The following is a 13,484-nucleotide window of genomic DNA, read 5'->3' as shown; positions in this document are numbered from 1 at the left end:
GGAAAGGCAGACTAGACAGGCCATATGGTCTTTTTCTGCCGTCATGTTCCTATGTTTTTATGGTAGTGACCATACTGTATTGAGAGATTCTTCTTAAGTTCCAACCTTACTTACTCTACAGGGAAACGCAAAGATTTAAAGCTTGCAAGTGAAAGGCAATTTCCCAGATATTTATGTTAGCTAATCCTGCTACCTTTTGTTTTTCTAAAGATATCTTCCAGCTGTTATCTCCAAACTCCATAAACCCCTACCCATTTAACTATTACACAGCGGAGGCTGCATGCAGGGACAGAGGAGGGGAGATAGCGAGTGTCAGTGAAATGGAAGCAAGTGTCAAAGACGGGTTCCAGTCCTGCAGGTGAGTCTCTGGTCTGTGAGTCTCCTGCAGGCTGGGAGGCACAGATCAAACATTTGCAATAGTAATTAGACTCTAGGAAAGAAATTCTGTATTTTAGAGTCTGGGATATAAACCTTCTAATCCCCCAAGCATGCCATGCTAAATTTGGGATAGAATCAGTCCCAGTTTCAGAACCTTTTCCTTTTTTCTAATTGGCTTTCAGCAGATTTTTAAACTGACTAACACTAATCCAGTAACATTCATTAACAATATGTGGGTAACTTCCATTCCGTTGAAGCAGAGAGCTATGCATATCCAGCATAGCTCTCTGCTTCAATGGCAGGGGGGAAAGTCTGATACTTCACGCATATCCAGCATAGCTCTCTGCTTCAACGGCAGGGGAGAAAGACTGATACTTCACACATATCCAGCATAGCTCTCTGCTTCAAAGGCAGGGGAGAAAGTCTGATACTTCACACATATCCAGCATAGCTCTCTGCTTCAACGGCAGGGGGAATGAAGAAAAGTGGATCTATATACAGACAACAACCAAGAAGGACTGAATTACATAGTCTGGGTAAACAAATAAGCATGGGTGTAGCTTGCTTACTGCGGCGGTTACTACCCCTAACTAATTAAGCTAGATATTTTACTTAGATGCAGTTACAACACTGCTCTCTACATTAATGGTGGGGGTGGAAGGGAAATAAAAAAAAAGTGCAAAACCTGCTGGGCAGACTGGATGGGCCGTTTGGTCTTTTTCTGCCGTCGTTTCTATGTTTGATTATTGATTATGTATTAGACAAAGGAAACATATTTCCTGCATCTTCTGTTTTAATGTAAACCGGTGTGATTTGTATGTTATACAAGAATGTCGTTACATAAAAGTTAAAAATAAATAATAAATAATAAATTAATCTGACCTATGGTGGATTGGCCTCCTGCTGCTGTGAGGACACATACAATTGGAAATGGAGCCTGGATTATTTACGTTTTGCATTTGATACTGTAGAATATTGCATTCCAAGCGTGAACTCTTTATTGTTCCCTGGGAAACTGTGGGGGAACATTGTGTAGTATGATTGAGGAGGATTATAATATTCTGCTTTTTGCAGTGCTTAGAAAATGTTTGCTCCTTCAACCAATTCTCAAATTTGCATATAAAGAATCTTCCCAGGGTTTTGTTCTCTTCTGTAAGACATTTATTTATTTAAGTTCTTTTACTATACTGATGCTCAAGACCAAGTCTTATCGTACCGGTTTACAATGAAACAAGGGGAAACCATATAACAACTGTGTAGAAGATAAAAGTTACATTAAACAGGGAGCAAAAAAACATGGGCTTATCAAGACAGGACAGATTTCAAACTGATATAACTGGAGAGTACTGAAAATAGTCATCAACAAAGATAAATTAAGTAGTGAGACAGATCAAGGTTAACAAAAGTCAGTGAGTTCGGCAGGTAATAAATCATAAGTAATTATTAGGGATTAAATTTCCTGTGGAGGGAGGAATAGGGGCAGTAAGCAGTGGGGTGGCAGGGCGAGGAACGGGGCGCGGGGGGTAGGGAGGAGATAGGGAATAGGTAGTGAGGTGAAAGAGACAGAATTGGTTGATAGAGGCTCCATCAACTATAAGCTTGGGCGAACAGCCAGGTTTTCAGTTTCTTTCTGAAAGATAGATGGCATTGTTCTCTCGTCTGAGACAAAGACATGCTCTGGTTAGACTGTTTGCCTTCTAGAAGCAGCAGAGTTCTCCTTTTAAAAAACGCTTTCTTTCGTAGGCACGGCTGGACTGTAAATGGCCAAATAATGGCACCTGCTGCACAATCTCCATGCACCAATGAAACTGTCCTCTTCAACCAAGCAGTGAATAGGGCAACCAATGTTTATTGCTATAATGCCACAGGTACAATAACTTTACTCATTGAATGGGACTTTCACTATGTTTAACAAAATGGCAGGTAATGTCCGGAGTGAGGGTGACCAGCAGAGTACTAGTAAGTCTGTGGTAAGTTCAGCTTCCAATACACTCTGAACGTTGTGCCATTTAAGATCATTATTAAACCCAGGCAATTATCGATCCATCAACACTGATTTTTTCCTCATCTGATTATTATAATACGTTATACCTGGGTCTCTCAGCAAGCTTCTTGTGTGACTTACAGATTATTCAGAACATTATAGAATGATGTATAGAATCAGTGACGGAAACGTATAACCCAATGCTGTCTTCTTTACATTGGCTGTGCGTTCAATGTCAGATAGGATTTTAAGATCACAATGTTAATACACAAATTAAGAATTAAACCAAATGTGCCTTGCATTAATTCGATTGTATGCATTTATGCTTCTGCAAGGCCTTTAAGATCTGTGCAACTAGAATTGTTGGAAGTAATATTCATTTTGCAGAAACGTGTGAAAAAGGCAATTTCTTTTGCAGGACCTGTGCTATGGAATTCCTTGCCCGCATCTATTAGTTCTCTCACAGAATCACAGGCATTTAAAAAGTCTTTATTGTTCTCAGTGCATTCAATGTAACTGTTATTGAGATAGGAGTGATGTAATTCTATTATTATTATTACTCATGTGCAAGGTCCCGAGTTCACTTTCTTAGATAGACACAAAGGCAGGTATTCATATAATAAGAATATTTTATATAAGATATAAGCTTGTTACAAAGTTATTATTAAAGAGAATTGTGCAGCTGTTATACTGAAAGAGAGAAAGAAACAGAGAGGAGGAAGGTGAGAAAGACGAAGGTAAAGGTTTGTTAAGTGTCTGTGTTGTATGTGAAAGTCCCCTTTAAGGGTCTGAGATGATTCTGAGATATAATGAGGACAAAAAAGAGATGAGATAAGGGGTATGATCTCTTTACCTAAAAACAATAAATAAATAAATAAATGTATGTAAGTAGTGGGGTAAATCTCATGAGGTATCAGAATTCTTGCCATTGGTTGGGAATGCAGGACAAGTTATCCAGATAACAAGTCCCTTATATTCAGCAGGAGAAACATCCCACTGTTTATACCAGCCAATTAACTAAAAACCTACCCGGCTGTGTTTGAATACAGCCAGCTAGGTTTTCCAGTTATGCGGCCTTGTGTGGCTGGATAATGCACTATTTAATCAGATATCTTGAAAATAAAAGGGGACTTAAACAAATAAGCTGTCCCATCCCCTCCCTCCCTCGCAACCAAAGTATAATAATTCTAAACTCTTTTCACCCCCCCCCCCCCCTAAACTTTTTTAAAAAGTCATGATTTGCCCAGACTGGAAGCCGGGCTCTGTCCCAATTAAACCTTTAAAAGGAGCTCAGCCTGCCTCCCCCCTTCCCACAAGAAAAAAAGTTAGCTCCTACACCCCATCCCTGCTGATAGCTTTGTCTTCACCGCCGGGAGCGAGGGACCCTCTACTTCAGTCCCGGTGTCTCCAGCGCTGCTGTGACAGAGGCAATAAACTTTCTCATTGGTATAAAGTGGCCCTAAAAAATTGGATCATCTCTTCTTTTTGGAGTAAGGAATTAGGCATGGTTATGTATTCTAAGGGGTAGATTTTAAAAATTTGTGCGATCGCGTACTTTTGTTTGCACACCAGGCGCGAACAAAAGTACGCTGGATTTTATAAGATACGCGCGTATCTTATAAAATCCGGGGTCGGCGCGCGCAAGGGGGTGCACATTTGTGCAACCTGCGCGCGCTGCCTGTTCCCTCCGAGGCCGCTCTGATTTCGGAGCGGCCTCGGAGGGAACTTTCCTTCGCCCTCCCCCCACCTTCCCCTCCCTTCCCCTACCTAACCCACCCCCCCTTACCTTTGTTGGCAGATTTACGCCTGCTAAAAGCAAATTTAGACTCTTAGGTAGAAAACTTAAATCCAGAACCTCCAGGGTAGCATTCTCTGAAATGCTCCCTGTTCCACGCGCAGGTCACCAGAGGCAGGCAGAGCTCCGGAGTTTCAATGCGTGGATGAGACGATGGTGCAAGGAATAGGGATTCAGTTTTGTTAGGAACTGGGGAACCTTTTGGGGAAGGGGGAGTCTCTTCCGAAGGGATGGGCTCCACCTTAACCAGGGTGGAACCAGACTGCTGGCGCTAACCTTTAAAAAGGAAGATAGAGCAGCTTTTAAACTAGAACAAAGGGGAAAGCCGACAGTCGCTCAGCAGCGCATGGTTCGGAGAGAGGTATCTTCAAAGGATACTAATGATGCATTAGAATTAGGGCATCCCGAACAGTGAGGTTCCAACAATAGAAAAGTAGTCCAAGTGCCTGTAACTAAAAACTCACCTGAGCTAAAAAAATTCTAACTTATCCCTATCAATTAAAAAGCAGAATGAAAATACAAACAAAAAACAAACTTTGAAATGTTTGTATGCTAATGCCAGAAGTCTAAGAAGTAAGATGGGAGAATTAGAATGTATAGCAGTGAATGATGACATAGACTTAATTGGCATCTCAGAGACATGGTGGAAAGAGGATAACCAATGGGACAGTGCTATACCGGGGTACAAATTATATCGCAATGACAGAGAGCAGCACCCGGGAGGCGGTGTGGCGCTTTATGTCCGGGATGGCATAGAGTCCAACAGGATAAACATCCTGCATGAGACTAAATGCACAATTGAATATGGGTAGAAATCCCTTGTGTGTCGGGGAAGACTATAGTGATAGGGGTATACTACCATCCACCTGGTCAAGATGGTGAGACTGACAGTGAAATGCTAAGAGAAATTAGGTAAGCTAACCAAATTGGTAGTGCGGTAATAATGGGAGACTTCAATTACCCCAAAATTGACTGGGTAAATGTATCATCGGGACACACTAGAGAGATAAAGTTCCTGGATGGAATAAATGATAGCTTTATGGAGCAATTGGTTCAGGAACCGACGAGAGAGGGAGCAATTTTAGATCTAATTCTCAGTGGAGCACAAGATTTGGTGAGAGAGGTAACGGTGGTGGGGCCGCTTGGCAATAGTGATCATAATATGATCAAATTTGAATTAACGACTGAAAGGGGGACAGTAAACAAATCCACAGCTCTCATGCTAAACTTTCAAAAGGGAAACTTTGATAAAATGAGAAAATTTGTTAGAAAAAAACTGAAAGGAGCAGCTACAAAAGTAAAAAATGTCCAAGAGGCGTGGTCATTGTTAAAAAATGCCATCCTAGAAGCACAATCCAGATATATTCCACACATTAAGAAAGATGGAAAGCAGGCAAAACGATTACCGGCATGGTTAAAAGGGGAGGTGAAAGAAGCTATTTTAGCCAAAAGACTTCATTCAAAAATTGGAAGAAGGATCCAACAGAGGAAAATAGGAAAATGCATAAACGTTGGCAAGTTAATTGTAAGACATTGATAAGACAGGCTAAGAGAGAATTTGAAAAGAAGTTGGCCATAGAGGCAAAAACTCACAGTAAAAACGTTTTTAAATATATCCGAAGCAGAAAGCCTGTGAGGGAGTCAGTTGGACTGTTAGATGTTCGAGGGGTTAAAGGGGCACTTAGAGGAGATAAGGCCATCATTCAAAGATTAAATGATTTCTTTGCTTCGATGTTTACTGAAGAAGATGTTGGGGAGGTATCCGTACTGGAGAAGGTTTTCATGGGTAATGATTCAGATGGACTGAACGAAATCACGGTGAACCTAGAAGATGTGGTAGACCTGATTGATAAACTGAAGAGTAGTAAATCACCTGGACTGAATGGTATACACCCCAGAGTTCTGAAGGAACTAAAAAATGAAATTTCAGACCTATTAGTAAAAATTTGTAACCTATCATTAAAATCATCGATTGTACCTGAAGACTGGAGGATAGCTAATGTAACCCCCATATTTAAAAAGGGCTCCAGGGGAGATCTGGGAAATTACAGACCGGTTAGCCTGACGTCAGTGCCAGGAAAAATAGTGGAAAGTGTTCTAAACATCAAAATCACAGAACATATAGAAATACATGGTTTAATGGAACAAAGTCAGCATGGCTTTACCCAGGGCAAGTCTTGCCTCACAAATCTGCTTCACTTTTTTGAAGGAGTTAATAAACATGTGGATAAAGGTGAACTTGGATTTTCAGAAGGCATTTGACAAAGTTCCTCATGAGAGGCTTCTAGGAAAAGTAAAAAGTCATGGGATAGGTGGCGATGTCCTTTCGTGGATTACAAACTGGCTAAAAGACAGGAAACAGAGAGTAGGATTAAATGGGCAATTTTCTCAGTGGAAGGGAGTGGGCAGTGGAGTGCCTCAGGGATCTGTACTGGGACCGTTACTTTTCAATATATTTATAAATGATCTGGAAAGAAATACGACGAGTGAGGTAATCAAATTTGCAGATGATACAAAATTGTTCAGAGTAGTTAAATCACAAGCAGATTGAGATAAATTGCAGGAAGACCTTGTGAGGCTGGAAAATTGGGCATCGAAATGGCAGATGAAATGTAATGCGGATAAGTGCAAGGTGATGCATATAGGGAAAAATAACCCATGCTATAATTACACAATGTTGGGTTCCATATTAGGTGCTACAACCCAAGAAAGAGATCTAGGTGTCATAGTGGATAACACATTGAAATCGTCGGTACAGTGTGCTGCGGCAGTCAAAAAAGCAAACAGAATGTTGGGAATTATTAGAAAGGGAATGGTGAATAAAATGGAAAATGTCATAATGCCTCTGTATCGCTCCATGGTGAGACCGCACCTTGAATATTGTGTACAATTCTGGTCGCCGCATCTCAAAAAAGATATAATTGCGATGGAGAAGGTACAGAGAACTAGGGCTACCAAAATGATAAAGGGAATGGAACAGCTCCCCTATGAGGAAAGACTAAAGAGGTTAGGACTGTTCAGCTTGGAGAAGAGACGACTGAGGGGGGATATGATAGAGGTGTTTAAAATCATGAGAGGTCTAGAACGGGTAGATGTGAATCGTTTTTTTACTCTTTCGGATAATAGAAAGACTAGGGGGCACTCCATGAAGTTAGCATGTGCACATTTAAAACTAATCGGAGAAAGTTCTTTTTCAGTCAATGCACAATTAAACTCTGGAATTTGTTGCCAGAGGATGTGGTTAGTACAGTTAGTATAGCTGTGTTTAAAAAAGGATTGGATAAGTTCTTGGACGAGAAGTCCATTACCTGCTATTAATTAAGTTGACTTAGATAATAACCACCGGTATTACTAGCAATGGTAACATAACATGGAATAGACTTAGTTTTTGGGTACTTGCCAGGTTCTTATGGCCTGGATTGGCCACTGTTGGAAACAGGATGCTGGGCTTGATGGACCATTGGTCTGATCCAGTATGGCATGTTCTTATGTTCTTATATGTCTTTTCATTGTACCTGCAGGTCTATACTTTAAGCCTGAGAGTGTCTCAAACATCACAGATGCTCTGAGAATTTGCAGGAATGATAATGCTACTGTAGCCAGCCTTCCACAACTTGTAGCATTTCGTAATAGTGGCAGGGCAGTTTGCAGGTATGGGTCTTAGTATTCATTCATTGCTTCTTCAAACTGCGTGTCTTCTCCATTCTGCTGGAAATGCTGCTGTAGTCTCAAAGATAGCACTCAGCCTCGCATACATGTAATCTAATCTGTACTGAATCCTTTTATCTATTTTAATGGATGGGATTTATAAAAGGACTAATAGAAATTTTGTTTTTTTACAGCACTGGCTGGGTGGCTGTTGGGCAGATCGTTCTCCCGAGGAATGTCTCCTCTTCTGGTTGTGGAAGTAACAAAATTGGAGTTATCTTTCTGAAAACAGTAGACATCCTCACTCCTATCAAGCCCGGTGATAATGAAACCATTGCGAACATGTCAACTGTATTTTGTAGGAAACTCCTTCCTGGTAAGCCACAAACACAGGCAGGATTTGTAGTGTATTCGGAAAGGGCACTGTTGATGTTATCGCTGATTCACTTTCTGGAGGGTTTTTTCCCTTACCTTTGGAAATATGCAGGGAACATTCTGTAATCTGTTCATCTACGTAGCACACGGGGAAGCTCACATTTCATATCAAGACATGTGGACAGCCCACATTTTGTCCTTACAAGTTCCCTCATGTGACACCATCAGAGATGAAATAAGCAAGAAGACACTTAGAAATATATTTAGCAAGAAAACACCCGCATCTTTTTTGTAAATTAGGTTTAATAATGTAGGAAATAAAATAACAGTGATTTCGGTTCATGAAACAGGGCACCACAGTGCTTTATAATACAAACACAGAGGCACAGCCACATCTAAGGTCTATGGCCTGGTGTTATGTTTGTGGCACACATCAAAAGGAAGAGGAAGGATGAGTCAATATTACTATTTTTATTGTTACTGAATTGGCGGTGGATAAACTAAGGCAGAGACAGTTAAATTAATCTGTTGTAAGGCGCTGACACCACTGAGGAAATAAAAGATATATTACGTGGCTGATAATGCAACAGTAGTAATTCTTTCTTGTATTTTCCTACAGATGAACCAACTACAATAACAATAAGAAATGGAACACAAGGTACTGCGTGTTTTGTGACCCGGGCTCTGCTGAATTCCCTGTCGCCAGTTGATTAGGGCTCCTTGATTCTAATGTTCTCATCTAATCTTTTCATAGTATCATAGTAAATGATAGAAGAGAAAGACCCAAATGGTCCATCCAGTCTGCCCAGCAAAATGTTTAGGGTAATTATTCCTGCTCCGTGCAAGTAGCCCACATGCAAAAATGTTACAGCAAATGTTACCACCGGTTAGCCCGTTTCTTCAGCCACTAGGGATCCTTTGTGTTTATTGCATGCTCTTTAGAACTCCATTTCCATTCTTATCCTTACCACCTCTTCTGAGAGGGCTTTCCATGCATCTACAAGCCTTTCTGTGAGGAAATGCTCCTGAATCTATCCCATTGAAGTTTTATATCATGACCCCTAGTTATACAGCTTCTTTTCCTTCGGAAGAGGTCTGCTTTCTGTGCATTATTAATACTTTTCAGGTATTTAAAATTCTGTATCTGATCTCCCATTTTTCATAAACTGATTCCAATACAAAGAGCATGTTATGTTTGCCGCTCGCGGGGCTGACTCGCAAGCAGCTGCACTTACCGTAAGGCCAGCAGGCCTTACTGTGGCGGGGCGCCGCCAAACTTCACAATGCGGCAGTACGCCACCGGCTCGCCACCTATACACTTTTCTCTAGGTGTGTGCGCACCCGAATCCACCTCTCTTAAAGGGACCATGGTGGGAAAAGCCTGCAGTGCCCTTCGCTGATGTCACAACTTTTCACCCTATAAAGGGCCTTCCCGATGTTCTTTCTCTGCCTCAGCAAAACAGGTCCCCTATCTTTGTCCAAGCCTGTCTTCAGTCTGCCTTTTGTCCAAGCTCATCTTCAGCCTCAGCCTGCTCTTCGGTTCTGTCCCTAGTTACAGACTTCTGGACCTTCTTTTAGTCTGGCCCATGCCAAGGCTCATTCATCCTGAAGGTTGTGTCAATTGCGCTACGGCAAGAGGGGCTCACGCATATGCTGCTCGCAACAGAGAATTTTCTGTTCTGAGTAATCAGCAATCGCTGCATCCTTGCCTGATTCTGCATTCCTACATCTTGGTCCTGCTCACTCGCAGCAAGCTCAGACCAAGGGCTGCTTCAGTGCACATGTACATAGGCTTCCAGTTCAGATTCATGCAGAGGCTCTTTGCTACAACTGCAAGATTTTCATTTTCATCACAAAGGGAAACGTCACTTTTCACTCTTAGAAATGTCTCATGTTTTTTTGTCTATGTTGAATTGATTGTCTGTTGTTTCAGGCGTAATCCAGCTGCCATCTCAATCTTACACATTGTTCATGGCAATAGAAGCGTGCTATGGCTCTGGGACTACGATAGCGACTGCCAGTGAGCTTAATTGGGCTGTGCAGCAAGGATTTGAGAGCTGCAGGTACAGTATAGTGATGACTGTTAAGGACATTGTATGTAAAGCAATTGTTAATAATCATTATTGAACACAGAAGCAGATGACATCCCTCAATTGCATATTATCTTATGTTAAGATTCAGCCTTTTCATAGCTTCCTATGAAGTTTCCTATTCTGCAGTAATGGGCACTTTGGCTTTTAATATTGTTGACTTTGTCATTTTTCAATTTTTGATTTGATTATTTGCTTTTCCAAATCCAAGCTGATGTTGATTTATAATCAGATACAGTTGGTACTTGATATGCTGTAATAAGAATATGCTAACAGTTATTTCTTGTCCTTCACAGTCCAGGGTGGGCTGTAGATGGTATGGTTGTGGGTCCAGCAGACAAAAATAACTGCAATAACTCCAGAATTTATGACTATGGAAAAATTAAGAAGTCTGAACGCTACGGAGCCTATTGCTTCAACACTACTGGTGAGGGAATGCTTGGACTCAGAGCATCATGTAACACGGCCTGAAAGATACTGTATACCCTATGCTGGGAATTCTTCTGTTTTCTCTTCCTTCTTTATCTCTTTTTTTGCTGGATAGCCATGTGGTTTTATTTATTTATTTTATTTATTTATTTAAAGTCTCTTCTATACCGATAGCCGATAGTCAATGTAGCTGAGATTTATTCGTTCCATATGCCATAGCATAAATCCATAGATATACTGTCTTTGGTATACATATATCTATGGATTTGAAAGATGCGTTATACCCTTCCACTTCCCAACCAGTTTGGTTTTTAAAATATTAACAATGAATATGCATGAAGTACATTTGCATATGCTGGAGACCAGTGTATGCAAATATATCTCATGCATATTCAGTATGGATATCATGAAACCCGAACTGGCTATGAGAGCACCAGGACATGTTTCAAGAGATCTACAATAAAACTCGGATTGCATCAGTTTCAGGCTTAAATTCATGCTGAACTTTATGCTTGCCGTAACATCTTGGAACTTAAAAATACAAACATCTTACACAAGCTTCTAAACATAAGGAGTAAGAGTAACTGATACTGTGTTCCTGTATTCATGCTAATCTCCCTTTATTGTACATAGAAGGAAGGAATTGGCTGTAGGTTTACATAAAGAAATCAGCTAGATCTTTAAATTAGAAATCTGTGATAATCCCAAAGTACCGAATCTATCAAACTTTACTTTCTATTAAGAATATCTGTGGTTTGATGGGGTTCAAGTGTGTGCATGTTTCCTGTTGCACACTCATTCACTGACTGCTATGTCTTTTTGCCCTGAGTTGTGCATGTTCCTGTTCCATATGTCATATCAGACATTGCATATTGTCGCTTAATAACTTTCTCTCTGCTTTTGGTATTTTAGGTGTTTATTTCTTAAATGGAAGTTTCAATTTTGAAGATTCGATCATTGCTTGTAGTAATGATAATGGGTTTTTATCCACATTCAGCAAGCTGACTGCATCAAACACTACTGTCTGCAGGTGCTGTTTACACATATAACACTTGTTACCACTTTATTTCCCAGATCTTTCTTAAAACAATGTTTGTTTTCCTATGTAAGAAGCTTAGCTGAAAAAACCACATACTACCTCTCTGTATACAGTATCTGTGAGTTTTGAATTTCTGGTGATACATTACGGAGTATCTAGCCCTTGTTATTTGACATGTATATAAGCCTCAAAGTATGCATGATAAAACAGCTGCATGTCTGGTAGCCAAGATGTGGTACATAGTGAACATACTTATGAAAATATCATGTATATATGCTCTTTGCTAATTTCCTCCACTTCACATCCCTAAACAGACCCACAGAACTCATGAAAGCCAGCACATACAAGTAGGAATATCTGAAACAACATCTCATTTATCTAGGATCGAGATGTGACATTGTTGTGATAGATCGGTAATAACTTTGCGTTTGTCACACCGTTTCAAGACTGGAAATGGTGGTAAATAACCAACTTAAATACTAAATATTACCAACCATGCCCTCTTATTCCATGAGCAATCAAAGACGCATATCACCATAACAGTGCTTAAATGACCATCATACTAGGCTTCATCATTAGCAATGACACTTTAGGACTCAGCCTTCTTTATAATCACCGGCCATTGTGCGGATATGTGACCATTCCCAATGAACTGCCTTGTCTTAAAAAACTTATAATTTTTTTGAAACAAAGAAAATTTTCTTTAGTTTTTTTTTGAAAAACATTAATGTGATTATCCAAATGTGAGTCAGACACTTATCTGAAAAATGCGCTGCACATTTCACTTGTCATTTCAATATGGAAGCCGGCATTTAAATTCAATCATCTCCATGACAGACGTGCGTGTAGACTAGATCATCTCCATAACCCAAGCACTTCATAAGAGGGCTTTATTATTGTGATAGATCCATGGAAACATATAAGATACATTTCACCTCTCTTTGTGTTACCAGATTCCCCAGGAATGTTATTTTTCTCTATCACCTATAACCATTGTCTCAAGTACTGGTTATTATTCTTTATTATTGTTTATGGAGTTTACAAATCATTCCTTGGGGATCTCTCTTCATTCTGGTTCTACTGCTAGCGTGCTGCCGCAGTCTTAATCTTTCTCCTGCCTCTTTCAGCTCCCTAACACCAGCACGGGAGTCTCTACTGCTTGCAACTCTCTCTTGCTGCTGGAACAGCTTTGCAGCACACCCGACCGTGCAGGTTCTCCTACTCTGCCTCCCACTGACGTCATCTGGGTGACTGGCTAAAGGGGCCAGCTTGCTGCTGAAGGCACTGTGCACCAGTGTGTCGCGCACCAAATGTGCGCAACAAAGGTGCATGCCCTTTCGTGCAACCTCTTTTTTAGTTTCCTTAAAACTGGTGGTTTTTATTCAGGTCAGCGGTTATTCTTCTCTTCTTCTGTGTTATCTTGCTCCCCACCCTTCCCTCATTGTTTTTAACTGGCAATGGAGAGACCTATAGTTATTAGTAACAGTAAATATGGTAGTCTTAGCCATTATCTTAGCTCTAGAAATTCTCTGATTCCTATTATGATGTGCACAAAAACTGCTTGCTACAAGTCTCTACAATTTTCACTGCTGGTATTCAGTGCTTAATCCATAAGGAAAAATACCCAATTATTTACGATCTTATCAACGTGAACAAACCTGACTGTATGTTAATTTCAGAATCCTGACTATTTGATCATGATATTGTCACCCTTAATAAACATTGTCCTGCTGATTATGTACCTTT

The 13,484-nt window shown here is 40.4% G+C and overlaps 1 protein-coding gene across 1 annotated transcript in view; it reads left to right on the top strand.

Moving 5' to 3' along the window:
- Positions 1 to 13,484, top strand: part of LOC115079464 — a 95,042-nt gene that overhangs the window by 40,391 nt on the left and 41,167 nt on the right. Inside the window, exons 14-21 of the mRNA XM_029583082.1 lie at positions 211 to 358; positions 2,122 to 2,246; positions 7,679 to 7,808; positions 8,000 to 8,181; positions 8,800 to 8,838; positions 10,114 to 10,243; positions 10,567 to 10,697; positions 11,612 to 11,729. Coding sequence (XP_029438942.1) covers positions 211 to 358; positions 2,122 to 2,246; positions 7,679 to 7,808; positions 8,000 to 8,181; positions 8,800 to 8,838; positions 10,114 to 10,243; positions 10,567 to 10,697; positions 11,612 to 11,729 — 1,003 coding nt within the window. The remainder of the gene's footprint in view (positions 1 to 210; positions 359 to 2,121; positions 2,247 to 7,678; positions 7,809 to 7,999; positions 8,182 to 8,799; positions 8,839 to 10,113; positions 10,244 to 10,566; positions 10,698 to 11,611; positions 11,730 to 13,484) is intronic.

This window comes from Rhinatrema bivittatum, chromosome 17 (assembly GCF_901001135.1).
Source record: "Rhinatrema bivittatum chromosome 17, aRhiBiv1.1, whole genome shotgun sequence".
Classification (NCBI taxonomy): Eukaryota; Metazoa; Chordata; class Amphibia; order Gymnophiona; family Rhinatrematidae; genus Rhinatrema; species Rhinatrema bivittatum.
Note: the sequence above shows the minus strand (reverse complement) of the source record. Positions and strands in the feature narration are given on the sequence as shown.